Genomic DNA, 27323 nt, shown 5'->3' with positions numbered 1-27323 from the left:
GCTCAGGAGTACAAGTCCCTGAGAGAACTGGCCAGCCACTGTGTCAGTAGTGTACAGTTTGCGAACATGCACTAAAAACTTGGGAAATCAAGAACATGCCTGGTCTGTGGGACTGATAATCCCTTCTGGTGCCAGGCATATGGTGATCAGCATCACCATGACACCATGACTCTTCCAGCCAAAGGTCTCATGGCACTTATTAGATCCAGTGTTGTCTTCTTGAATGGCGTCGAATATTTGAGACTCGCTATCACAAGAGGTCTCTGATGCACTCATTTGCTGTTATGTTGCAGCCTGTGTAAATCTGACTTTTCCTATTACTTCGCCCAGTGTGTTTACTCCTACTTTTCTGTTTTTCATATGGTATTTTATATTGTTCAGTGCCTTCATAATTGATTCTCTAGAGGTTTTGTTCAAATAAAGAATAATACACTTCTTTCAAGCAAAGAAAATTATGACAATAATTAGGACAATAAAAACAATTTATTTTTAGAAGTCTATTGATACCATACAACCTCAATGTTTTTGTACTATAATCAGGGACAGCTCCTCCATTAGGGTGGAGGAGCATCGCCCCCCCTGTCAGCAGCGTCAGCTGCAAACCTTTTTACCAAAAATCGAAAATAAACTGTGGTGGTTTCTCGAGCCGGCCAAACACACATGCGTAGTAAGCTCTCTCTGGATAGAGCATGCACAGGCTTCCAGTCTGCTTGGGAGCGCCCTGGCTGGGCACTCCAAGCAAATCCTGACGTTGCTCTGAACAGCGTCAGGATTGGCCGCAGGGCAGGCTGGGAGCCTGTGCCTGCAGCCAGCAGAGGAGCGGGGTGGAGCGGTGCGGCTATGGATGTAAGTGGTTTTTAAAAACAATGAATTTCTTTTTTATTCCCCCGTGCGACTCCCCGCGCATCGCTGTGCCGCGACTGACTATAATTCCAAATTGTTTATACACTTTTCTAAAAACTATAAAGCACCTCCTATAACTCTGACACCATATTTCTTTTATTTATCGTATTTGTATCAGCACTTCTTTAAATCAAAAATGAAAGTTACAAAACAGTACACTGTTATCAAGCAGTAATGTTATTTCACTTGATTGTAAATTGACATTTTTGATGAACTACAGTAATTATTAACTGAATCAGCATTTGATGAAGCTCAGTCCAAACTAGTCAGTTTCCGGTAGATAAAAACAAAGAAATTCAGCAAAAGGCAAAACCTGAATTTTATCAAAGATTTGGTTGCATACATGAGAAGTCAATCTTTAATAAACCCCTACATGTTATGCCCCTGCCAGTGGCACAGGGTTAAGTAGTACCTTACAAGCCTGTGACTTCTAGTGCACTCTGAGTGTAGGAGGTCCAAAAGATAAAACAGCTTTTATGCTATCCCTGGAGTACTTATGAATGGCAAACTCAAAAGACCCATGCACTGAGTCGGAGACAGGAAACACATCACTGCCTTTTCGTTAGCTGGATGAGTCTCCTACGATTTAGTTACTTTTATAAATTACGTAGAGATCAATTATGTCATGGTCAGCTACAATGAGACTATGTCAAACATCCTGGATCAATGAGGCACCCAAAATGAAAAAATATATTTTTTAATCGTTTCATAGTCCCTTTGCTAAAAACCTCCAAAAACTATTTAAGGACTGCAAGAATTATTTAAAAAAATATATTTTTTCAAGCTAAATCCTCATTGTTCAGGAAACAAACAGTTTTAATTAAAAATCTTACAACGAAACCCTTTGCAGTTGTCAACAAGACTTCAACTCTTCTCTTGGTCCATAATCCCAAAGAAACGTTTAAGTAGTTCTTGCCAGTCTTTGGAGATATCACTGGAGAAGAGATGCTCTGATGTTTGAACATAGTTAAAAAAGAGAATTCAGGGTGCTTATCGACATAGCTAACTTTAAGCCATCACAACACCGTTCTTAAAGGCACAGGCACTTATGTTGCTCTTCTCTGGAGAAGGTGGCGAAGATTTCCGTGTGACATTGAGTGGTCCCTGATTATTTAAAATGTAGTCAGGTAACCCCTGTTGAAAAAGAAGAACTTAGAGGAGATTCAGAAAATCTAAACAATTTTTGCCCTATGACAAACCTTTTCCTAGCAAACATTTCAGGAAGCTGTATAGCTGCACAGTAAAGCTGGAAAATTATTTATTCAACAATTTTCAGTCACAGTAGAGAATTTGATGCAGCAAATGGTGAATGATTTGATGCATTATGAATTCTGGATAAAAGTTATATTTGTTTACTAATCCTCTTAGACCTCTCGGATATTCTCAATACAGGTAACCACTCCACCATCTTGCAAAGGTATTTTATAAGATTGAGTTCCATGCCTTTCCAAGAGCTAATGGCATTTGTTCAATTTTGAACAAGAAGCTCCAGTTTGACACTCTGCACCCCTCACAGAGCAGTGGAGTCCTGGTGCTGTCTTTCACACTTCATGTGACTTGCAGGAAACACTTCCTGGTCACCACAAGTGCATAGTCACATCAAATATCTAGGTGACCACAATGCCCATTATTTGCTCAAGTGCACATTTGGCAACATGCAGAGGGGAAGTATATGAAAAACGTATTTACCTTCTGAAGCCATGCTTCTGGGCACTCTGCTCAACACTAGAACCTGTATGAATGTAACACTATGGCCCGCTCATCAAGCCCTGGGGTTATCAAGTCTCCTTTTGGAAGAAACAGTGGTTTAGACGTGGTGTGAAAAGAAGAAGCATCTATTAAGGATGCTCACTAGGAGGATAATCCTTCCGTTGGATCAGAAATTGAATTCAACCTCAAACCTTCAGAGACTCACAGATTTACTTGTCCAATTCTGGTGGAAGTTCAGATGCAAATTGAAAATATAGCTCACTGACATATAGCTTCAGCTGAGAAGAACGAAAAAACAGAATGAATCTTCCAGGGTCAAAGCAATTTCTATTGTAAAGCACAAGCATCAATTGATGAGTTATCACAAAAGGACCAAACGTGGTCAAAAACTCATTGGCAGTGTATGAACTGGAAGTAAACGAGAACACAGACAAACTGTCTGTCAAGGTAACAAGGAAACATAATTTCATCTTTATTCATCACCATATTTATGTTGGCATATGAGTGATGTGAACTCTGTGAAACAAGCTGTCTGTGCATTTGCAATTGATTCAAATATTCGGTAGGTGCAGGAACCAACAGCATAATACAAGACAACGATGGAAAAAATGATGTGATGAAAATCTTGTATACAAAAGAATGATGAAACTTGAGTAGCACTATGAGTTGTATTACTGTAAGAAAATTCTGACATTGCCAAATAAGATGCCCAAATGTCTTGATATGCATTATAGTAGCATGGTAGATATTACTCTAAACTCTGATTAGTTTGCTGTATCTGCCCATTACACAGGGGTAATCCAAAGATAAAGCTTGTTCAGCATCGAATGCCCTACTCAAAGCTTTCTAAAAGCATGATAGATTTTTAGTACCTCTATCACAGATGATAGTATGAGGCAGTCCATGAAAGGCAAAAGTATATGTTAGGGAGCATTAGGCCTTGCCTGAGCCATTGGTAGTTTCAACAAAGGTGAAAAATTAGCTATACTTGAAAAAGTGCCCCCTGCAACTTATATCACATGGTTCCATTATGAGGGTGGAAGGTCAACTATCTGTAAAAATGCTACGGTTCAGAAGTCAATGATAAAGGCTGCAGCTAGCCAAACGCCATAGAGTGCATGGATTTATATTGGGAGCAAATACAACAAGCAACAACATGTTCCTCGAACTCAGAATGGATAATCGACATCCAAAAAGATTGCAGAATGAAATCCAGAGTAATATTCACTTATCTATGGGCAGAAATGGGAGTGTTATGGCATGAACACACATCCTCACTCCTAGGATGTGTCCGGCGGTGCCCTGAGAGAAAGCACATAAATAAAAACTGTTTCCACTTCTCAAGCAAAGCAATCTGATGTGAGATCTACATACTGTCCACTGCAGTAATCCTGGTAGGAATGTAACACAGACTCCTCAACATAGATGGATGGATCCCCACCGGCTTATGAAAAATTTCTATATAATAGAAGTACTGATGACATGTTTGAAAGCTTGTGGAATGATATTCTTGGGTTGGGTTATCTGTCGACTAATTACAAAATGTATGATGTTTGTCCTAGTCCCCTTTTTCCAGGTCTGACTTGATAGCACAGATGTCTGCAAGACGTGTTGTTACCAATTCAATAAGGTATAAATAGAGGGGGCTTTGGCTCTGCCTAAAGGAGTATGCTGTCTCTCACCTCATCCTGTTGGCTGTTTGTGGTTGGTGGATCCTTCTATCTCCAATGGCGTGCACTGAATCATCACACATTATTTATCTCTTACATGCATTGCCTACAAAAGCAATCCTTTTTTTAAATAAATGCAGCAGGCTTTTTAAAAAATATTTTAATAAGGACTTATACACATGTTTTCCTGTTTGTCTTCCCCATAGTTCTTTCCTTTCCCTTCTAAGTCTTTCCTATTGACTTTCTTGCTTTTTGCCCTGTATGAATGTCTAGTTCTTTTTCAGTTATCTTTTTGCCATTGTTCTTCCCTCTCTGCTTTAATATAGACCTAGGTATAGATATTAAAAGTTAACACATGCATTGATAGGTATGCACGTGTTCCCTTGTGTTAGCAAATCAAAGCTTGGCTTTATCAATATCCTTTACTGTCCCTGTTGAACCTGTCTAATAATCTTACAACAAGTGTGGTAATCCAAACAATTCATGCTTTCTTTTATCATAAATAGCATATTTTTCCAAATTCCTATTCCAGATCCGTCTTCTTCCACTGAACCCGGCTCAGGGCTGGAAACCTTGGGCCCCATCATCCCTTCAAGCAGCAAAACCAAGCGTGCAGGACACCGGCAGAGGCACTACCCGTACCACGTCTTCTCCTCACTGCTGGACAATCGGGAGAGCCGACGCAGGAAGTGAAGCAATGGGAAAGAGCGTATGGACATTCCTAGGAGCCGACAGATGCCCTCGCCTGCACCCCTCCCGGTGCACCACCTGATGGCAGTGGCATTTCAGGGGCTGTCTTTGCAGCGTATCCTCCCCAAAGACTTCTCCATGGTCACACTCATGTATGAGTGCTTCCCGTCCAAGATGAAGTTAGCACGTTTGATATTACTTACATCTACACCTCGCTATAGGTTTTGTTTCCTATATTCCAACTTTTAATGCTTATATTTGAATGCAAAATTTGCGGAAGAAAACACTGCTATTATCTGTGAGGATTTTCTTTGTGTCCATTCATCCCAAGTTAGCCTCTTAAAATTATTGCTTGCCATCATCCAATTATCATTCATACTGTTCCTCAGTTTGTCACCTTCTTCTATGACTCTTTGTGGTTGGATTATTGCCCAACAAAGACCATGATCGCAGTGGGCACTGTGTTGACTCACTCAGGGCCCCTCTTCCTGATCAGCATGACAGAAACTTTAGAATCATACCTTATCCACCCTCTAATTAGAACTGGGTAATGGCACATCCGCAGCAGTGCAGAGGAATCTAAACATTGTAAGAAAGACCTTCCACATGGAATGTCAAGGGTTAGGAAGTTTGTCCACCAGAATACTTGACCACACAACATGACATAACCATATAATGACAACCTGGAACACTAAATGTACACTGTGTGATACCAGATATGTCGAATTACTGTATTTACACTCAGTTATGTAATCTCCATGGACACCATGCCTGTACGCTTGTGAATTTATATGGCACACGGGGTGCAACTCTGTGCTATGTATTCTATCAACCCCAACACCAGCTGGAAACGAATATCTGTCTTTTTTCTAGTGTTTTTCTTCAGATGTTGGGCTGTAGTTTTTACTGCAGGGAGGTGGCATCATTCCTGATGTTCAGATTTGCTCCCCTATGAAAAGCAGAATACCCAACCATATGTAAACTTTGCTTGTAGGTGCCATTACTGCATTTGATCAGAAACCTGTTGACCAAGTACATATTTTCACTTGCAGTGTTCACTTCTATTCATTTTAAATTTCTCAATCGTCTGTGACCTGGTTTGCATGCACTCACCATGCCCTGCTATTGAAAGTTAGTCCATTTCCAATGTAGAGAAGAAATGTCCGAATTCTCTGCTATCGGCAGCTACAGAGCTGTACTGCAATTTACCATTTTACTGTCCACTAGATTATGTACTGTGCCTTGGAAACGTCAGTATTTTAACTTTTTAAGGAATCAGACTTGAGTCTTCAGCTACAAATTTGTGAAAAACACTTTAGGGAATCCTCTCTTTGCAAGAATTGCACAAAGCAGTCAGGATAATGGAAAGCCTGAAACTGCAGAGGTAGGCTCATAAGAAATTGCCTTACATGTCCCCTAAAGATAGACTCACATCCATGAGCCACTTCTGGGAAGGGTGCTCTAGATCGCTTGCTAGCATTCCATAAGTGCCATAACGGAAAGCCATCAGCAGGATTGCCAATCCCAGAGAAGGGCAGATACATGGTTTCTAGTGTCTTTGGCTGACCACGAATCATCCAATGCAATTCCGCATTTGGCATCCCCATGACCTTCTGCCTCCACAACAGGGACAAGGCAGAGGGATTCTAGCACACTAGCTTCACACAGCTCCCTGACATCAGCAAACATCTAGATTCTCCTGAAGTCACATCAGGCATATTCCATGCACAAAAATACAAACCAAAGTCAACACTGATAAACATACAGTCTAAGGAGATAGATGCCCCTATATCTGCAAATGAAAGGGCACAGAGAGCCGTCTACCCAGGATAGCCGGTATACAGAGCGCAGACCATGTGCGCAAGTAAAGAAGCTGCACATCACAAGGTAGGCAGAGATCTGTAGATGGAGTTAAATATTAAAGACTCATGAAGTGGGAAAAGTTACAAATGGTGCAACTCTGACCTGCATTCATAGTGTCTTTAATGGGTTTGCTTCTGACTGGGAAGAATTTGAGAAAATGTGTTAAATTGTTGAAAAACTGTGCATATCTCCATGACAATTATTAGCGTCCAACGTGTCTTCATTTGCTTTCAGCAAAGAAAAGGTTGGTGTTAGAAGAATCCAACTTTTGCGTTTGAGGTGGTGATTGTGCACTTTCACCGTTAATTGTACAACTGTTTTTTGATAAATCTTTAAATGTTTAGGCTTTTTTAGAGAAAATGGTGCTACCAATATCCCTCATGAAATATTGATCTTTTAAAAAATTTACCTTTTTGTTGTTTGTTATTTGTTGAGACACAGAAGTTCACATTTGCTAGATATTGCTGGTACTGTAGATAATAACTTTTCTATCTTATGATATCTTGCTGGAAAATAACACTATTGTTCATGGGATTTGTTTGAAGATCTTTGTGACCCATATAGGATTTAAAGTCAGCATGACTGAGTTGGTTCTGGCCTTGCAACTCTTCTCTTGTGTAGCCTCATACCTTTTCATCAGTGGCTTAAGGAGTTCTCCTTGGGCTACATATTGCTTACTCTGATTCACTTGCTAAGACCCTTAACTTTACTTTGGCTTTTTAATTGAGCAGGTGGGCCCACATTCGGATTATACACCAGTTCTACAAATTCTATTGGCACCGACTGAGATATTAAAGTTTTTGCTTTGGCCATCAGAATAGTTGTCCAGGCTATGCTACATTCTCTGGCTCATCTGATAATTGTTGCCGTAAACTTTGACAGTATAATCCCTGCTCCACGCCCACTCGAATGGGTTCTCAGCAAAACTCTTAATCTTGGCTGTCTCTTCTACTAGGCCATTCATCAAGCTTAGGTCAATCATCAAGGTTATTTGCCCAACTTGCCTACGTGGCTACAAAAATTAGATCCTTGTGAAACGAGCAGATCCTCCATCTAGAGATACCCTATTGTTTACCGGTGCGGCGATTACTTTTCAAATTCTCTGCTGTTGACCTCTGGATATAAGCCATTACTCAGTTTTTGGAAGCATCTTAAAGCACATATGTTCAAGATGCATTTGCATGGTTGATATTTTAGTTTTTTATTCTAAATGGTCACTTGGAATCTTGCTTTTTTATTCCTTTGTTACATGATTTCATGAGTTGTAAAGCTCTGTGTTGTGTGGGTCACACCCTGAAAATGTGCCAGTACAAAAAAATAAGTATATTGTATGAAGATAAAGTGGCAGGCCCTGTCCCCCTGGGAATTGGGATGACAGGCGTTTAGAGGGAGTCAGCTGTACCTACCTTCAGAGGTGAGGTCAGACCACCAGCACCTTTGCCTTGAAGAGGGCATGAGTTACACAGTGTCACACATATTGTGGATAGCCTTGAGATAATCCAGATGAGATGGAGCATTAAACATTCAGTCAAACAGCAACTTGGCCCAGCACGCTCCACTCTCAGGCAGACTCCTGCAGAAACCAGCACCAAACTCTAGTCACCTGGGGAAGCTGTGGGCCACCACCAGCAGGGAGCCCCTGACTACATGTAATGCGGTTTACTCCTTGGTTTATTGACCCTTCTCCTTCACTGAAGGTCCTTGCGCTGTCTATTGGACAGAAGTTCTCATTGTAAACTTAAATGTCTGATTTATCAAGAGTACTGAAGCACTGAAAGTGGCTTCTCAGCACACATCTGTCATTAACCAACGCCACCATGTTTCAGTGGCTGCTCTGTGTTTTTTCTTTACGGCACCAGCCCTAATGTCAGCAACCAAGGCATTTCCGGCTGAAACACCTCTGCCACGACAGACCTGGAGAAATCCTGGTGATGGCGCTGCCTTGGTGTGGTGGGGTATGCTGCCCTAGTAAAGTCCCCAGACCTAGGGTTTATATCCAAGTGTCCATCTATGTCCCAGAGAGGCATGTATGAGAGAGGGACTGTGTTCCACCCAAACCCCTCCTCCAGTCCTGTTTACCTATTTTAGTCATAGTTGAAGCAATCAATTAAATGCATGCTAACACATTTGTTCCAAAACATTTATTTTTCAAAGAAAAAATGTACACTTGAATTAATGAATGAATGAAATAACACGTATAAAGTGTTTCTTGGCACCAGCATCAAAATGAACTTATTATATTTATACCATTGAATATTTGTAGACAAAATGCTGAAAATAGAGTGGAAGCCTGATATTGCAGTAGTCACTGCTCGTTTCAAATCAGGCGTTCAGTCACGAAGCTATGTATAGAAACATTTCTCTGATCCAAAGGAATATCCAGATTGGTGCAAGTAGGTGCATTACGTCCCTCTGCTGAGAACATTATTATTATTAATAAATACATTTTTAGCAAAATTCTGTATTAATTGCAACATTCCACCACACTGCTCATTATTTTACATACAGTCTCCCTTCTGCTATTTGTAACTTATTAAATAGAACGTTGAACATGCTTTCCTGTAAAGCGAAAAAATAATGCAATCAAATATGTTGAGGAAATTCCAGACTAGTTCCAGAAGACTAGCAATGTCTATTCTCATCTTGAGCCTTGGGACAAGGTGCTGTAAGCTGAAAAATGGGTAATTACTCTAGGTGCATTGATCTGTCGGTCATAGTGGGGCATTTTTTAATTAAACAATAAATAAATAAATAGGACCACTATAGACTACAGTAGGTTTTAAATCCTTTACTCTCCGCGACTGTGGCTAGGTCAGCGGCTCTTAACTTTTTATGTGCAGTGCCCTAGAAATTAGATCTTAGCCAAAAAGAGACCAACCATTGTAGAAAAACACTTCTTTCTGCATATTCTTACATCTCTAACCGTCACCCACATTAGGCATTGCACGAGTTTCCTTTGTTTGATGATTTACCTTTGGGTTTGAGCCCTTTTGAGACATCATTCATTGGATGTCTTTATTAACATTAAAACACTACAATGGTTATAGTTGCTCAAAAGACCTCACAATGTGATCCCCCTCATGCAAGAGTATGTATTAGTTTAAATCCTGTCCTGGGTACTTGAGTGGAGCTCGGACCACATCCAGGGTAATAGGTAGCTGGGTGGAAATCTTCTTCTTCTGAAATGGAAATAGTAGAATAATCCAACCAGACCTGATGCACATCTCCAGCTTGAAAACAAATTCAATTGGTGGATGGATCTATGTGGAAGCAGTTCCTTCCAAGCCCTTGCTTCAATCTTATCAATTGAGTAGGAACATTTTGGGTAAACAAAGATGTGTTACAGTTGAATGAAACTTGACCTCATAGGCCTTGATTAATAGGCATGAAAGGATAGGATTTTTGCCATTAGAATTTGCAATATCTGGCAGAGACCTTTTAGAAGGTGGCATTGGTTGGCATACACCATTCCCATGACAAATTAAAGTCAAATAGTATGCCAGGCCACTTTTATTGTTTTACTGCATCATTTCTGGGTCCTACCATTTAATTTTCCTTGACCAATGGCAAAAATTGATTGCGTCCTATCAAGGACTGCTAGATCATTTGTATATTACTGCGCACTCATTTTAGCCTGTTTTCCTTGGAAAGTTGCTTGCAGCTCAACAAGGCTTCATTCTATGTGACTCAAAAACATATTGAATAATGTTTGGGGCAATAAACGTCTCTGTCATTCACTGGATCTAATCTCCTCAAACAACAGTAAATTCACCCACATACAATTCTAGCTGCGACCCCTACAGGCAGCTTTCTGTTCATCCCATTCCTGAACATCCGGATTCATTCCCCATGCCTCTCTGCACTCTTGCATACCTGCTGGAGCTTTTTGAGAGACATCTAAAATGAATTGCTGGGAGTAGATTATTTCCTTACCTGATGAAGGCCCATAAAAATCATCGCCGTAGCCAAAATGCAACAAACTTATGTGTACCTACTCGGACACTTCTTTGTATCAGAAAAAATGCTTATAGTATATTGTTTGGCCAATGACAGACTTATTTGAAACGAATAATTATTTCACAAATAATGAGATTTAAACTCTGTCTTGTGCGTTTTTCATTGGTACTTTAATAATATGAATCAGATCAGTGCACTTTCTGATGTGAATGTCTGTCCTTTGAAGAATAAATATTTTGGACAATCCTAGTTAGCCTGTGTAAATTATCTTTAATAATTGATGTATTGCTACTAAATATGGATAAATACAAATAGAATATGGGTTATTTCCTCACCCTCCTGTCCTTCATTCATAAATCACCCTCTGGGACTCATACGGACCCTTTTTTTATTGTTTGCTATCCTGTAGGTTTCTTTACAAACACAGATTAACTAGGGTCATATAAACCGATTGTGCCTGAGGAGTGATAGCCTTCTTCAAGATAACAAGCGATCACGTAAATGTAGGAAAACAGGGTGATTTGGCCAGACTGAAGGGGCGGTCCCAGATAAAATCCAGTAGGAAAGCATGAAGTTGGATAATTGACAAGTGTGCTTCTTTAAGCTGCAGACATAACCTCACAAGAGGTGAAGCATCAATGTGTGAGACCAAAAACACAACAACTCACTATACCTCAGCACGCCCTCATCCTCCCCCCAGGGGTCCAAGAGCCTGTTTCACCAGCAAGGTTGCCTTCGTCTATTGGCCAATCCGAAACCCTCCCTGACATGACTGCATTGACTCTATGTGTTTAAGACTATTTAATCAGCTACCATCACTGATGCTTAACTAAAGGTGCTAAAATGTGTCCAGAAGCAGCTAGAACGTCCACCAAGAATGTGCCTTTATTTATAATGTCTAGCATGTGACAAATGCCCACTTCTGTTTTTTGTTATCATTCTAGTGTGTTTCAAAGAAACTGGGGCATCCATGGGTCTAGAACCCTACACCCCTTGGCATAAATCTGTGTGTTTTTTTATCTGTTGTTAATTTAATCACCACACATGTTAGTCTAAATAATTGAATAGAGCAGTCCGCTTTTGATAAGTGGTTACAATGCACAGTCTGTGTATTTGCCTATTGTCTTATACTTGAGTAATGCATATAATCTCTTCCTCTGTATTTCATGTGGATTTTTCTGCCATATGGAAAATGTTTTGTATTCAGCTTTTGTGTCGAGTGGTGTGGGGTTTGTTGTCAAGCACCCACAGCCAACTAAAGACTTGTCATATAGTGCACTGAGAAATAAACATGCTGTAAGGAAGGCTGGTGTCTGCTCGTGTGCATTTATTCACTCTGTGTGCAGCGTCTGAACTCAAGCCTTAGTACTTAAGTGGTGTTTATGTGGCAGAAATGATATACACAGATTTTCAATTCTTCGGGCAAAATATAATTTGCCCTCCTAGAATGGTCCCCATACACAAAAAGCAAGCAATTTTCTGAACTTTTGTAGTGATCTAGTCCCACCAATAGGTGGTGCCCTATGCCTGTCTTACTACACCTAATGAAAGCACTGGTCCTGATCTAAAGCTACCATGCTACTAAAAAAGCTTATACTAGCATCTCGTCTAGTAGTTGTCCCAGATCAAAATATATTATATACTGCTGACCAGTGCGGTAATAGCACATGCAAAACCCTCTGCTCAAGCGATTTGTGTTTTGTAGCATGTTTGTTTTTGCACTTCATTTATACTGCTATAGTAAAAAAGAAATATTAGTAACATGTCAAAATATTTTTCCTTGCAGACTAAGGGGGTCATTCTGACCTCGGCGGTAAAAGGCCCTTACCGCCAGTCAGAAGACCGCCATCATACCGCCGCGGCCGCGGTAAACCGCCACGGTCATTCTGACCTCCAACTGCCAAACCGCCGAAAACCCGGCATCCACGGAAGGCCGCCTCATCAGCCGGCAGCGAAAAACTGGAGATGACCAAACCTCCACCACCACGCCAACACAAACACACCCATGCCATTACGACCCACGAATCCACGCGGCGGTCTTTCAACCGCGTTATTCCATTGGCGGTATTCACCGCCGCGGTCAAAATACACACACCTTTACAAAACACAGCCACATTGGACAATTTGAAATACACACACCTGATACACATACAAACAACACTCCCACACATCCAAGGAACTATAAAACACACACCCACATCACCCACAAACCCCCACTACTAGAAAATCGGAGAGAAGGCGAGAGATAGAGAGAAAGCACAGCTATCGGAAACCCCAACACACACAGGAACCCAACATCATCAACCACACCACATCTACGCACACATCACCACACACCACCACTCACATCACCACAAACACCACCCCACACCTCATCCACACCACCCCATGGCACCCCAAAGACACCCCAGGTTTTCGGAACAAGAACTCAGGGTCATGGTGAAGGAAATAATAAAGGTAGAGCCCCAGCTCTTCGGCACACAGGTGCAACACACCACAATAGCCAGGAAGGCAGAGCTATGGCAAAGGATCGTCGACAGGGTCAACGCTGTGGGACAGCATCCCAGAAACCGGGAAGACATCCCAAAGCGCTGGAACGACCTACGGGGGAAGGTGCGGTCGATGGTCTCAAGACACAACATCGCTGTGCAGAAGACTGGCGGCGGACCCCCACCCACTCCACCCGAATTCACTGCATGGGAGCAAGAGGTCTTGAACATCCTGCATCCTGCGGGCCTCGCTGGAGTAGGCGGAGGAATGGACTCTGGTAAGTCGAATCTCAACTACTCCCCCCCCCCAACCACCAGCATGCCAACCCACACCCCCACCCTCACCCCCAACCCCCCAGCACACATCCTCCCTGCCAATGTCTCACCAGCACAACCCACCCAACCCAAAACCAAACCCTGAATGCCAACACAAACCATGGACACCCATCACCTATGCATGACCACTGCACATACCCATCCCCCCCCCACAAACCACCCTCACAACTCCTCCCACAAGGGAATGCCAGCACTGGGGGACAAGGGCACCCACAAATCGAACGCCATGGAACACACAGAAGCAATAACCATACTCTTTTACCCCTCCATGGCCCGAACGCCAACACACCGACCAGGAGGGTCCAGATTTGTCCATCCCACCCCCAGAACAGGCCCCCAGTGAGGACAGCAGCTCTGTCGACCTAGAACCTGATGACCAGCCCGGACCATCGGAGACCTCTGGACAGTCGGTTCCCCACACACAGACACAGGCCACAGCAGAACCAACCCCCTCTGGGAATACCAGCACAGCTCCCACCCAGCGGGCCCATGCCTCTGTCTCCAGGACAGGTCAATCAGCGGTGTGTCCGCCACTACAGGGCACCCAGGCTGACCCAACACCCCAACAACAACAGGGACCTGGGGGCAGTGGTAGTGGGCACACCGTCCAGGGGACAGAGGCCCGGGGAAACAGGGGAACTGGGAGGGCTGCAGTGCGACAGGGGGGGGAGGACAGGCCCAGGGAACCCACTCTCCAAGAGGCCCTCACCACCATCATGGGAGCATACCACCGCTCCCAGGAGACGATGGCGACGGTACTGGCCAGGTTCCAGGAGATCCAGGCACAGCAGGAGGAACGCTACATGGGGTACAGAGAGAAGCTCAGGAACATCGTCCTGGCCCTCAACCTAATAGTCACCACATTGCGGGACCATGTGGCACCCCAAAGGGCCCCTGCCACTAGCCTGGACCAGGAACAGCCTACCACCTCCGCCGGCGCTAGTGGACAGGAGGCCCCCACACAACGACAGGCCACCAGAACCCCACCTCCTGCTGAAGATCAACCACCCTGCAAGAGGAACCTGAGATCACAAAGGAAGACAGAGTAGGATGCCAAGACCCCCGCCAGCATAAGATACCCCCTGATGTCATTCCACTGTCCCACATTGTCACCCTGTCCAACCTTGAACTGCCCCTGCTCCATCCTTCCACAGGCATATGGACAATGCACCTGTGCGACTGAGAACTGGACTCTGCCATGGACATTACTCCACCACCACCCATCACCGTTTTACTATCATGGACCTATATGTAGCACTACAAATAAATCACTAATTGCACTTAAAACACTCAGGAGTCTGCTTGTATTCTTAACAAATGTATTACACATAACGGTTCAATAATGTTCAGTTACATTGTGATGACAACATACCAATGTCAATGTGCTTTAGTCCATGGGCAAACAAAGCAGAAGTCACGCAGTGGGTCATACAGCTCTGAAAAGGGAAGGGAAAGTCACAATTCAGTTGAAAGGAACTGGGGGGAAACACAGAAAGTAGAGATGCAGGAGGCCTGAAGTAAATGTAACATGGCGTGGGTGATTCTTACCTGTGTGCTACTGAAAATACTGTAGTATGACTGTGTCCCTGTTGTCCGTGTCGTCCCCGTCGTCTTCCGCCTCTTCACTCTCCACAGGCTCCACAGCTGCTACAACACCACCATCTGGACCATCCTCCTGCAGGAAAGGCACCTGGCGTCGCAATGCCAGATTGTGAAGCATACAGCAGGCCACGATGATCTGGCACACCTTCTTTGGTGAGTACATTAGGGATCCCCCTGTCATATGCAGGCACCTAAACCTGGCCTTCAGGAGGCCGAAGGTTCTTTCTATAACCCTCCTTGTTCGCCCATGCGCCTCATTGTACCATTCCTCTGCCCTGGTCCGAGGATTCCTCACTGGGGTCAGTAGCCACGGCAGGTTGGGGTAACCAGAGTCACCTATTAGCCACACACGTTGTCTCTGTAGCTGTTCCATCACATAGGGGATGCTGCTATTTCGCAAAACATACGCGTCATGCACTGACCCAGGGAACTTGGCATTTACATGGGAGATGTACTGGTCAGCCAAACAGACCACCTGGACATTCATAGAATGGTAATTTTTCCTGTTTCTGTACACCTGCTCATCGTCTTTTGGGGGTACTAAGGCCACATGGGTCCCATCAATGGCACCAATGATGTTGGGGATATGTCCAAGGGCATAGAAGTCACCCTTCACAGTGGCCAAATCACCCTCCTCAGGGAAAACAATGTAGCTCCGCATGTATTTCGTCAGGGCAGACAACACTCTGGACAAAATCTTACAAAACATAGGCTGAGACATCCCTGATGACATGGCCACTGTTGTCTGAAAAGACCCACTTGCCAAAAAATGGAGTACTGACAGAACCTGCACCAGAGGGGGAATTCCTGTGGGTTGGCGGATGGGGGACATCAGTGCTGGCTCCAGCTGGGCACACAGTTCATGTATAGTGGCTCGGACAAGTCGGTATCGAAGTATAATATGACGTTCCTCCATTGTCGACAGGTCCACCAGCGGTCGGTACACGGGAGGATTCCTCCTTCTCCTCGCAAGTCCCAGCGGACGGTGCCTAGGAAGGACAACATGGAGCACAGAGTCAAGCAACCCACAGGTACGTTCACCCAGTTTGCACAGTACACTAATCGCAATGCATGGAATGGCTTGTATGAGTGGCAATGCAAGGCCTAGGCCTGTGTGGCGCAGTAGAAATTAAGCCATGTGGGCCCTTGAAATGGCAGCTGCCTGACCTGAGAAGTGTGACAGTGGGATGTGAGGTCAATGCGGTGGCGTGGCACACCGTGGCGGGAGGCGGTCAAAGACCGCGGCGGCAAGCCGCATTGGTTAACATTGAAGCCTATGGGTTTCAGGAGCCAATGACGAGGTGCGCCGGCGGTCGCGGTACGCACCGCCACGGTACGCACCGCCGCGGGCGTGACCGCCATTTCCTATCTGATTAATCACTCGAGACCTGATCATCCACAGGAGAGGACCTATACTGCAAGTGCTGCTGTGAACTCGGTCTGGAAGAGACAATGGCTGCTGCGACTGGGGAAAGGGCCCCTGCCTTCACTACAGAAGAGTTGGAGAAACTTGTGGATGGGGTCCTGCCCCAGTATGCGCTACTCTACGGTCCTCCAGACCAACAGGTAAGTACACTGGGTGCACGTTGAATGGGCTATGCCTGTGTTGAGTGGGGTGCAGATTAGATGGTGGGGCGGGGAGAGAATGAGTAGTGCAAGGCACGACAGATGAGAGCATGTGCCACATGGCAAGGTTGGGGAGGGGGGGCAATCACATCTCTCATGCGGAAAATTGATGATATTTCCTATTCCACCTTGTACATGTCAAATAGGTCAGCGCCCATCAGAAGATCGACATTTGGCATGCCATCGCCAAGGAAGCCCGGACCCTGGGGGTCCACAAAAGACAGGGCACCCACTGCCGCAAGAGGTGGGAGGACATCCGCCGCGGGACCAGGAAGACCGCCGAGTCACTGCTGGGGATGGCCTCCCAACCTAGGAGGGGTGCCAGTCGTACCCTGACCCCCCTGATGTCCCGGATCCTGGTGGTGGCCTACCCCGATTTGGATGGGCGCATGAGGACATCACAGCAGACACAAGGGGGTGAGTACCAGCACATTCAGCTATGTTTAAGCGCAGTGGAGGTGTCTGGGTGGGGGAGGAGGGCTGTGGGTGACATTAGGCCAGGGCGCTTTCTGTAGTGTAGTCCTCTCCTTTAGCCATGTCCATGTGCCCCCGCCCCCCACCTCTGTAGGGTGACAAGTACAGCTATCCATGGTCCTGCATCACCCATGTGCGCGTTTGTTGTCCCTAGACCTGTTGGCCTAGTCACAAGTACTGAGTAGTGTACCCCGATTGCGCGCCTTAGTGCATGAGGCTCCTGTGTCTGTCCTCTCCGCCAACGGTGTTGACAATGCATGCACTAAACCTGTCTTTATTTCTCCCCCCACTCTTTTTCTTTATCTTCTTGTGCATGTGTGCATTAGCATCATCAGGCGGAGGAGAATTGGCACCGGAGCACGAGGGAGCTGCAACTCACAAGGCCCCGGTAGGCAATGGCACAGACACCGAGGCCACCAGTGATACGGAGGGCGAGGGGAGCTTCACAACGGGGACCCGTGGTGACACCAGCGACACCGACACGTCCTCGGATGGGAGCTCCCAGCGCACCAGCTCCGCCCTCCCAGCAGCCCCTCAGCCTTCGCTCCGTGCCCGCTCGCCCAAGAAGGCGGGCATCTCCTTCGCCCCAGGCACCTCAGCCCCTGCCCCTGTTACCCCTGCTGCCCTCAGTGAGGAGGTCATTGACCTCCTGAGGACGCTCATTGTTGGGCAGTCTACCCTTTTGAAAGCCATCCAGGGGGTAGAGAGGGAGGTGCATCGTAGCAATGCATACCTGGAGGGCATTCATTCGGGTCAGGCTGCCCATCAACGATCGTTCAATTCTCTGGCCTCAGCACTGACGGCAGCCATTGTCCCTGTCTCCAGCCTCCCTCTTCTAACTGCCTCCACCCTGTCTCTGTCGCCTGTTCCTCAGCCTATCCCATCCACACCATCAGACCAGCCTGCACACACCTCAACACCCAAGGGCAGCTCATCCAGACATAAGCACCACAGATCACACAAACATTCACCCAAGCAACACCCAGATGCAGACATGCCAACAGCCACTACCACCTCTGTGTCCCCCTCCTCCTCGTCTCCCTCCTCCCTCCCTGTGACGTCTCCACTCACACCTGCATGCACACCACCAACAGCCAGTACTTCCATCACCAGCACACCCTCCAGTACAGTCCACACACACGCAGTCACCACCCCCACTGCCATTTACACGTCCCCTGTGTCCTCTCCCACTGTGTCTGTCACCCCCTCTTCCAAGACACACAAACGCAGCCACCCACCCACCCAACAGCCAACCACCTCACGACAGCCTCCAGCCCATGCACCTTCACCCAAGGACAGCACACCTGACTCTCCTACAACCACCTCCTCTTCCTCCACTCCCATAACCACTACACCTACCCTTTACCTTGGTCCTAAAAAACTTTACCTCTCCACTCTTGACCTCTTTCCCTCACCTGACCCACCCCCTCCATCTGCTAAGAGTCCCAAGAGCGCCTCAGCCACCACCAGCCCGGCTTCAAGGGTCACCGTTGTGCAGGGATTTTGGAGTCCCCCCTTTGCCAGCAGTGATACATCGGTCAGCAGCAAGGGGACAGCCAGCCCCCCCCCCTGGAAAGAGGACCCGTAAAGTAAGGGGCCGCCGCGAGAAGACTGACACGGCTGCCCCCAAGGACCAAAGTTCTGCCACTTCACCTGCCACAACATCCAGGGGAGGCAAGGCCCAGAGAGCCACATCGAAGGAGGGCAAGGGCAGCAGGGCGGAGAAGTCAGCCAGCGGGAGCGCGGACCAGGAGGGCCCCACAAGCCCCATCCCGGGTGTGAGGGAGGACACCCAAGGGCCCAGGACACCGTCCCCGAAGGGTCCAGCAACTGCACGGTCGGAGGGCGACTGAGCAGGGAGTCCTGGCCAGGTCTGGCTCCCTTGACTTACCGAACAAGCACCGCTGAACAGGGCCCCGCTGTCCAGAAAGGCACCGCTGAACAGGGCCCCGCCGTGCAGGAAGGCACCGCTGAACAGGGCCCCGCCGTGCAGGAAGGCACCGCTGAACAGGGCCCCGCCGTGCAGGAAGGCACCGCTGAACAGGGCCCCGCCGTCCAGAAAGGCACCGCTGAACAGGGCCCCGCCGTGCAGGAAGGCACTGCTGAACAGGGCCCCGCCGTCCAGAAAGGCACCGCTGAACAGGGCCCCGCAGTCCAGAAAGGCACCGCTGAACAGGGCCCCGCCGTTCAGAAAGGCACCGCTGAACAGGGCCCCGCCGTCCAGAAAGGCACCGCTGAACAGGGCCCCACCGTCCAGAAAGGCACCGCTGAAGAGGGCCCCGCCGTGCAGGAAGGCACCGCTGAACAGGGCCCCGCCGTCTCAAGCACCGCTCCGCTGGGCCCTTCATCTCAAGCACCGCTCCGCTGGGCCCTTCCTGTCAAGCACCGCTCCGCTGGGCCCTTCCTGTCAAGCACCGCTCCGCTGGGCCCCGCAGTCTCAAGCACCGCTGGGCCCCGCCGTCTCAAGCACCGCTCCGCTGGGCCCTTCCTGTCAAGCACCGCTCCGCTGGGCCCCGCCATCTCAAGCACCGCTCCGCTGGGCCCCGCCGTCTCAAGCACCGCTCCGCTGGGCCCTTCCTGTCAAGCACTGCTCCGCTGGGCCCCGCCATCTCAAGCACCGCTCCGCTGGGCCCCGCCGTCTCAAGCACCGCTCCGCTGGGCCCTTCATCTCAAGCACCGCTCCGCTGGGCCCTTCATCTCAAGCACCGCTCCGCTGGGCCCCGCCGTCTCAAGCACCGCTCCGCTGGGCCCTTCATCTCAAGCACCGCTCCGCTGGGCCCTTCATCTCAAGCACCGCTCCGCTGGGCCCTTCCTGTCAAGCACCGCTCCGCTGGGCCCCGCCGTCTCAAGCACCGCTGGCCCAATGACAGTGCCGGTTCTGTGTCGACCTACTGTTCACGCTGCACTCGGCCCACCCTGCCTCCTCCATTGCCTATGGAGACTGTTATCCACTTGAGAGACTGTGGCTTTGCACTCCCCAGGATTGAAGAGTGGGCAAGCCACCCACTGTAGAGACTTGAGAGACTGTGGCTTTGCACTCCCCGCTGAACAGGGCCCCGCTGTGCAGGAAGGCACTGCTGAACAGGGCCCCGCCGTGCATGAAGGCACCGCTGAACAGGGCCCCGCCGTGCAGGAAGGCACCGCTGAACAGGGCCCCGCCGTGCAGGAAGGCACCGCTGAACAGGGCCCCGCCGTCCAGAAAGGCACCGCTGAACAGGGCCCCGCCGTGCAGGAAGGCACCGCTGAACAGGGCCCCGCCGTCCAGAAAGGCACCGATGAACAGGGCCCCGCAGTCCAGAAAGGCACCGCTGAACAGGGCCCCGCCGTCCAGAAAGGCACCGCTGAACAGGGCCCCGCCGTCCAGAAAGGCACAGCTGAACAGGGCCCCGCCGTCCAGAAAGGCACAGCTGAACAGGGCCCCGCCGTGCAGGAAGGCACCGCTGAACAGGGCCCCACCGTCTCAAGCACCGCTCCGCTGGGCCCTTCATCTCAAGCACCGCTCCGCTGGGCCCTTCCTGTCAAGCACCGCTCCGCTGGGCCCCGCCGTCTCAAGCACCGCTCCGCTGGGCCCCGCCGTCTCAAGCACCGCTCCACTGGGCCCTTCCTGTCAAGCACCGCCCCGCTGGGCCCCGCCGTCTCAAGCACCGCTCCGCTGGGCCCCGCCGTCTCAAGCACCGCTCCGCTGGGCCCTTCCTGTCAAGCACCGCTCCGCTGGGCCCCGCCGTCTCAAGCAACGCTCCGCTGGGCCCTTCATCTCAAGCACCGCTCCGCTGGGCCCTTCGTCTCAAGCACCGCTCCGCTGGGCCCCGGCGTCTCAAGCACCGCTCCGCTGGGCCCTTCATCTCAAGCACCGCTCCGTTGGGCCCTTCATCTCAAGCACCGCTCCACTGGGCCCTTCATCTCAAGCACCGCTCCGCTGGGCCCTTCCTGTCAAGCACCGCTCCGCTGGGCCCCGCCGTCTCAAGCACCGCTCCGCTGGGCCCTTCCTGTCAAGCACCGCTCCGCTGGGCCCCGCCGTCTCAAGCACCGCTGGCCCAATGACAGTGCTGGTTCTGTGTCGACCTACTGTTCACGCTGCACTCGGCCCACCCTGCCTCCTCCATTGCCTGTGGAGACTGTTATCCACTTGAGAGACTGTGGCTTTGCACTCCCCAGGATTGAAGAGTGGGCAAACCACCCACTGTAGAGACTTGAGAGACTGTGGCTTTGCACTCCCCAGGATGGTACAGTGGGCAACCCACCCACTGTATGGACTTGAGAGACTGTGGCTTTGCACTCCCCAGGATTGAACAGTGGGAAAACCACCCACTGTAGAGACTTGAGAGACTGTGGCTTTGCACTCCCCAGGATTGAACAGCGGGCATGGTGGCCCCTTCGTGGATCTGGCATCATGGACTCATGTGGCTGAGGTGCCCCCCCTTCCGTTCCCCCTGAGGTGCCTGCAGTTTTCTCATCTGATGCCCCTGCAGTGTTCTCTCCAACGGACTCAGGTCTCCTGTGTGGGCTTTGCCCATGTGTTGATGCACTTTGGCCCACGGACTGTTGCAATTTCAGTGACTGTGCTGGACTTATTGCCTCTATTTATCGGTTACGGAATGTTTAAACTTAAATTTTTAATTTCATTTTCCTATTTTACCATGACTTCAATGAACCTATTTTCAACATAAATTTAGTTTCTCACTTTAATTATATCTTTGCATTATTCCGGGGGTTTGGGTGGTGTCACTTTGACTTGGTGCTCTGCATTGGTGTGTTGATAGTTGGGGGGTGGGTGTATTGCGTATGTGTGTGCCCGTAACCTTTCCTCCTCCCCCCTCCCCTGTGTCGTAGGTGCGGTACTCACCGTTGTCATCTGCGCCAGAGTTCGTACTCGTGGTAGATGAGCAGGTAGACGAGAGCAGGTAGGATGTTCAATTCGGGCTCCATGCTGTCCTCCGTCCTCGTGGAGTGCGTAGAGGTGAGCGTTTTCCCGTTCGTAGTCTGTTTCCGCCGTGTTTTTATCGGCGGTGCTCCCGTCCCGGAAAAGGTGGCGGATTGGTGAGTTGTGATAGGGTGGGCGGTACGTTGTCTGCCGCCTGCCTGTTGGCGGTGACCGCCGCGCTGTTTGTTTGTCCCGCCGTGGCGGTCGGAGTGTTAAAGTGGCGGCCTGTGTTGGCTGTTCCCGCCAGGGTCAGAATTAATTTTTTTTTACCGCCTGCCTGTTGGCGGGTTGGCCGCCGCTTTATCACCGACCGCCAGGGTTGGAATGACCCCCTAAATCTTGTGATAAGGATCTGGGCTGAAAATGTCACAATGTGCACTTGACCACTAATAGTGTTGAGACCTAAAATGGGTGCAAGTTGTGTTTAGTATTCTTCCAGAGATCTCAATAATTAGTTCATGATGCTGCACATGCCTTGGGTAATATGAAGAGGTAGTAGTAATAATACTGCATGATATTGCCACATGATGTTTGGCAACGAGCAAAAGGGGAATACGTAATAGCACGAGGTACAGTACCAAGTTATCACAATTGTTTTGTACTCTAATGCTAACCTGTCATGGAATACAAGTAAATCATAATGGTAACAGTCTAACAATTGCCAGAAATACGTGGTTACCCACGTTTCATGCACAGTTTCCACCATTAACCACATTTTACATAATGATTCTTTATTGGTTTGTGTTGCACTATATTATTGATATCACACATTCAAGTGATCTTTGACCCTGCAGCCTTTCCTACTACATGTCAGGTTGTGACATGTGTTTGTGTACATAGTGTAAATGCTGGACTTCGCCCTCTCTGCAGTGGCACCCTCCTGTTCACCGAACTGTTTTTGTTGGCTTTTAAAGCTCTGTGCACTTTGTCACTGCTAACTGGTGCTAAAGGTGTTGTACTCACCCCTGAAAACATGGTCTAATTGGCTTACACCTGTTTAGTACATTTAAGTCCCTCGTATGTGATACCATGGGTACCTAGGGCCTGGAAATTAAATGCTAGTAGTGGGCAGCAGCACTTATTGTGTCATCATTTACGTAGTCCTTTAAAACATGTCCCAGGTCTGCCATTGCAGCCTGTGTGCAGTTTTAAACTGCCAATACGACTTGGCAAAATAACCCCTATGTCAAGCCTAACATTTCCTTTCTAATACATATAAGCCACCCCCAAGGTAGGCCCTAAATAGCCCTTAGGGCTGGGTGCAGTGTATTCAAAAAGTTGAACATATACCTTTAAGTTTTACATATCCTGGTAGTGAAAAACTCTAAAAATTAATTTTTTAACACTGCAAGACCTAGCTCGATCAAAGGATAAAATTGGGTTATCTTATTACAGTGGTTACAAACCTTTTGACTTCTGTGAACCCTCATTTTATCAATACTGGAACCCGGGTATCCCCACTGAATCTTTATTGGAATCTGGGAACCCCCCCACCAAGTCATTACTGGAGCTGGGGACCACGGCCTAAACATTACTGGTGATATGAAATGCAAAACAATACACAAAAATACAGAAACAAGCATTAATCAAATACATACACAAATGATAACACATTTTATTTAACTTGCAAACAAATATAAAAATGAATTTTAATAGGAAGGTTGGAGCTTTTCTAAATTTAATTGAAGCCACACATTATCCATACTATATTCGATATATCCTGCTCCTACAAATCAATCTGAGGATACAAACTGAAGTTTTAGCCTCCAATTCCCAATTCCTTGAAATTTACAGGACATCTCAGCATTTTCAAATATACATTTATTCACTTAATCTATGTACACCTCATTAATCTTTTAATATTATTTAAATTTCTAAGCCGTCGCAGACCCCCTGAGGAGGCTTCATGGACTCCCAGGGATCCCCAGACCACAGGTTGGAGACCATTGCCTTATTACATTTAATAAGCAATAGCTTTTGTTGGGGAATAGGTTAAAGTTTCATGTTTTGTCTCTAAAGAATTGTAATTTATAATACTCTTTAATGGTGAAGTCGGATTTCAAGTCACAATTCTGAAAGTGCCACACTTAGAAAGTTGATATTTTCTAGCCCCAACTATTTGGTGCCGGCAGCTGTGTCCTGGGTCAAATTACTGTGATTCGCATGGTAGTTGGCCTTTGTGTATTCCTCCCCAACAGTGAAACAAAGGAGAACTGGGTGTTGGCAGGATGGGCCATTCTGCCAGGATGGGAGGGAAGGAGCTGACCCAGTTCCCACTTACTTTTCAAACAAGCTGGCTCAGAACACTCATAAAGGACTTCATACAAACTTTTTGTCACCTCAGATCTCTTAGAGCTGGGGCAGGTAGCAAGGAAATTATAAAGGCAAAACAACATAAGTTTCTTTCACTTCAATGCTTGCACCAGGTGTTAAAATAGGACCCTTACACCCCCTCTTCAATTCACAGCTGGACCTGTTGAGGACACTCAGAAGGCCTGCATTGTATTTCAGAGGACTGCCCTGCTGCTGAGGCCTGCTTCATACCTCATAGTACTGCCCTGCTGCTAACATAAGACTACCCTACTGCTAGAAGCCTGTTTTGTACCCTCATGTTGTTGGAGTCCTACCTTACTGCTTCACTCCAGCACTGCCATAGTGACTCCCAGGGCTAGTTGGCTGACCTCTTGTTTTGAGCTACAGGGACACAAAAGCCCCAGCAACTTAAACCCTGCACCTGTCCCCTGCCTGAATTTAGTCCAATCTTGCAAGTTGTGTCCACATAGCCATGTACATTGAAAGTGGTGCTAAATGCGCCCAGATATCCAAAATTCATAACTTAGGACATGGAAAAATTTCAGACAAAAAGTGCTCTGAGAACCAACAAGTCAATAAAACCTACCTGCTCGCTGATCTACCCAGGGTGCATCACTGGTAGGCCTACGTTCGCAGTAGCTCCACCTATGTTCTTCTCTGAAGTAGCAAATCCTGTTCAATGACTCCTCTTCAGAAGAGTATCCGGCATCCTTGAGCCCTCGTTGGACACATCCTACAGCTTTGTCCCGCTGGAGATTTTCAACTTCCGAAAAAGAGACTAAGGGGTATATTTATGCTCTGCTTGCGCCGTTTTAGCGTCAGAAATGTTGACGCTAAAATGGCACATTGCTAACTCCATATTTATATTAGGATGCTAGACCTGTCTAGCATAAAAATATAGGGGTTAGCGTCATATTGTGGATGCAGTAAACTACCTTGCGCTAATTAGATGCAAGGTAGGCATTCCCATCCACAATATCACGCAACCCCCCTACTGCCATATTTATACTCTGGTGCAAAAATGACGCACACGAGTAGGCAGACCAAAATAATGGCGCTAAGCCTGCTTAGACCATTATTTAACGCCTCGGTCTGACCAGGTGTTAGGGGACCTGTGGACCCATTTCCATGGCTAAACACCATTAAATGGGCCCACAGATGCCCACCACAAGCCCCAGGAACCACCCAACCACACCAGAGGGACGCCATAAGATCGGGGACCCCATCCTGGGTAAGTATAATTTTTTTTTTCTGTGCCACTGGGGGCCCCTTACATGGGATCCTCTGCCCAGCACTGGGTAGTATGAGCTTGCCCAGGGGACACTGGTCCTCTGTACTGGCCATTGGGGTGGTGGGCATGACTCCTGTCTTTACTAAGACAGGAGTCATGTTTGGGTGGTAGAGTGTCAGAAAATGACGCTAGGCTGGTTAGCGGCATATTTATTGCTGCTTACCAGCCTAACGTAATTTCTGGCCCACTAACGTCTTTTTCCCACTTGCCACCCCCCCAGCTAGCGTCTTTTTCTTAAATGCTAGCCATTCCTTAGTGCCAGCGTGTGCCATTCCATGAATATGGCACCTGGTTGGCGCTATGGAATGGTGCTAGCAGGCGCTATGGATTTTGCCGCCAAACTGCGTTAGTGCAATTTTGTGTCAAAATCCATAAATATGAGCCTAAGTGCTAAAAGACCAGAGCAATTTTGTCATTACAAACAGCCCAATTCACAAAATCAGGCCATTTGTGACTGTAAAAATGATTTTCCTGATGTCAAAAACATCCGAACTATGATTCTCCAGAATCACAGGTTGGGTGTTGAAATTGCTATTTCGAAGGGGCGTGTTTAGGATGGTCAAAATGCAGTGGCAAAACCTTGATATTTTACCACCAACTCAAAGTTGTTGGTAATTCATTCTCAAATGGCAAGGGATGGGACCCCTTCCTCTTTGTGAATGTTTGAAATTTATTTTTTTAAGCAGGCAGTGGTTCCAAGGACCACTGCCGGCTCTTAAAAAATGAGAAGAAAACATATCATTTAAAAAAAAATGTTTGTTGAAACGCAGCCTGTTTTCCTTTGAGGAAAAAGGGTTGCATTTCAACAAAATATAAACCTTTACCCAGAAGCAATCACAGACATAGTGGTCTGCTGACCTCAGCAGGCCACCATCCTTGTGATGGCAGGCATTCCTAAGGGGTCACTAACTGCTACCTACTTTATTACTATTCATGAGGTAGGTATCTTTACTACCCACTAGGAATCGCAAGTATAAACAAAACTTTTCATGCATAAGGGATAACGATTGCCAGAGATTCAAATAAAAATGCTATTTGAAAATCGCTATTCCTAATCTTTGTCTGAACGTAGAAATCTTCACTGTGACTTTGTCCCGCGCCTTTCCTACAACAACATCTCCTCCTTGGATACTGCTGGCTGCCTTGCCCCACTGAACCTTTCTTCTCAGACATTGTTCTTCAAAATGTGTTCTAAATTCGAAGGTAAACCAAGAGCAGTCCCAATCCACTCTTTGTATCCAAGCCACCCTCAATCGCAGTAGGCCATAACTTTTGAACTTGCCTTGGTCTCTCATAACTAGATATCTGTGGTTGGCACTTTTATCATTAAGGTGCTAGATTTCACTAAAAAGTTTTAAAAATCATAACTCTGGTTCTACCACTTAGATTTTTGTTGCTTTGGTGTCAAATTATTTATTAACATTTTCTCAGTTTTTCTAAATTGGTGCAGGTTTGTTCTTGGTTTGTGTTTTCACTTT

At 47.3% G+C, this 27323-nt stretch overlaps 1 protein-coding gene across 2 annotated transcripts in view; it reads left to right on the top strand.

Annotated features, from left to right (window-relative positions):
• The window catches only part of COL26A1 (collagen type XXVI alpha 1 chain), a 622272-nt gene extending 610174 nt beyond the window's left edge, over positions 1–12098 (top strand). For both annotated transcript variants that reach the window (XM_069226960.1, XM_069226959.1), the window contains exon 15: positions 4816–12098. In XM_069226960.1, coding sequence (XP_069083061.1) covers positions 4816–4976 — 161 coding nt within the window. In that variant the 3' untranslated portion in view covers positions 4977–12098. The remainder of the gene's footprint in view (positions 1–4815) is intronic.
• The last annotated feature ends 15225 nt before the right edge of the window (positions 12099–27323 follow it).

This window comes from Pleurodeles waltl, chromosome 3_2 (assembly GCF_031143425.1).
Source record: "Pleurodeles waltl isolate 20211129_DDA chromosome 3_2, aPleWal1.hap1.20221129, whole genome shotgun sequence".
NCBI lineage: Eukaryota > Metazoa > Chordata > Amphibia > Caudata > Salamandridae > Pleurodeles > Pleurodeles waltl.
Note: the sequence above shows the minus strand (reverse complement) of the source record. Positions and strands in the feature narration are given on the sequence as shown.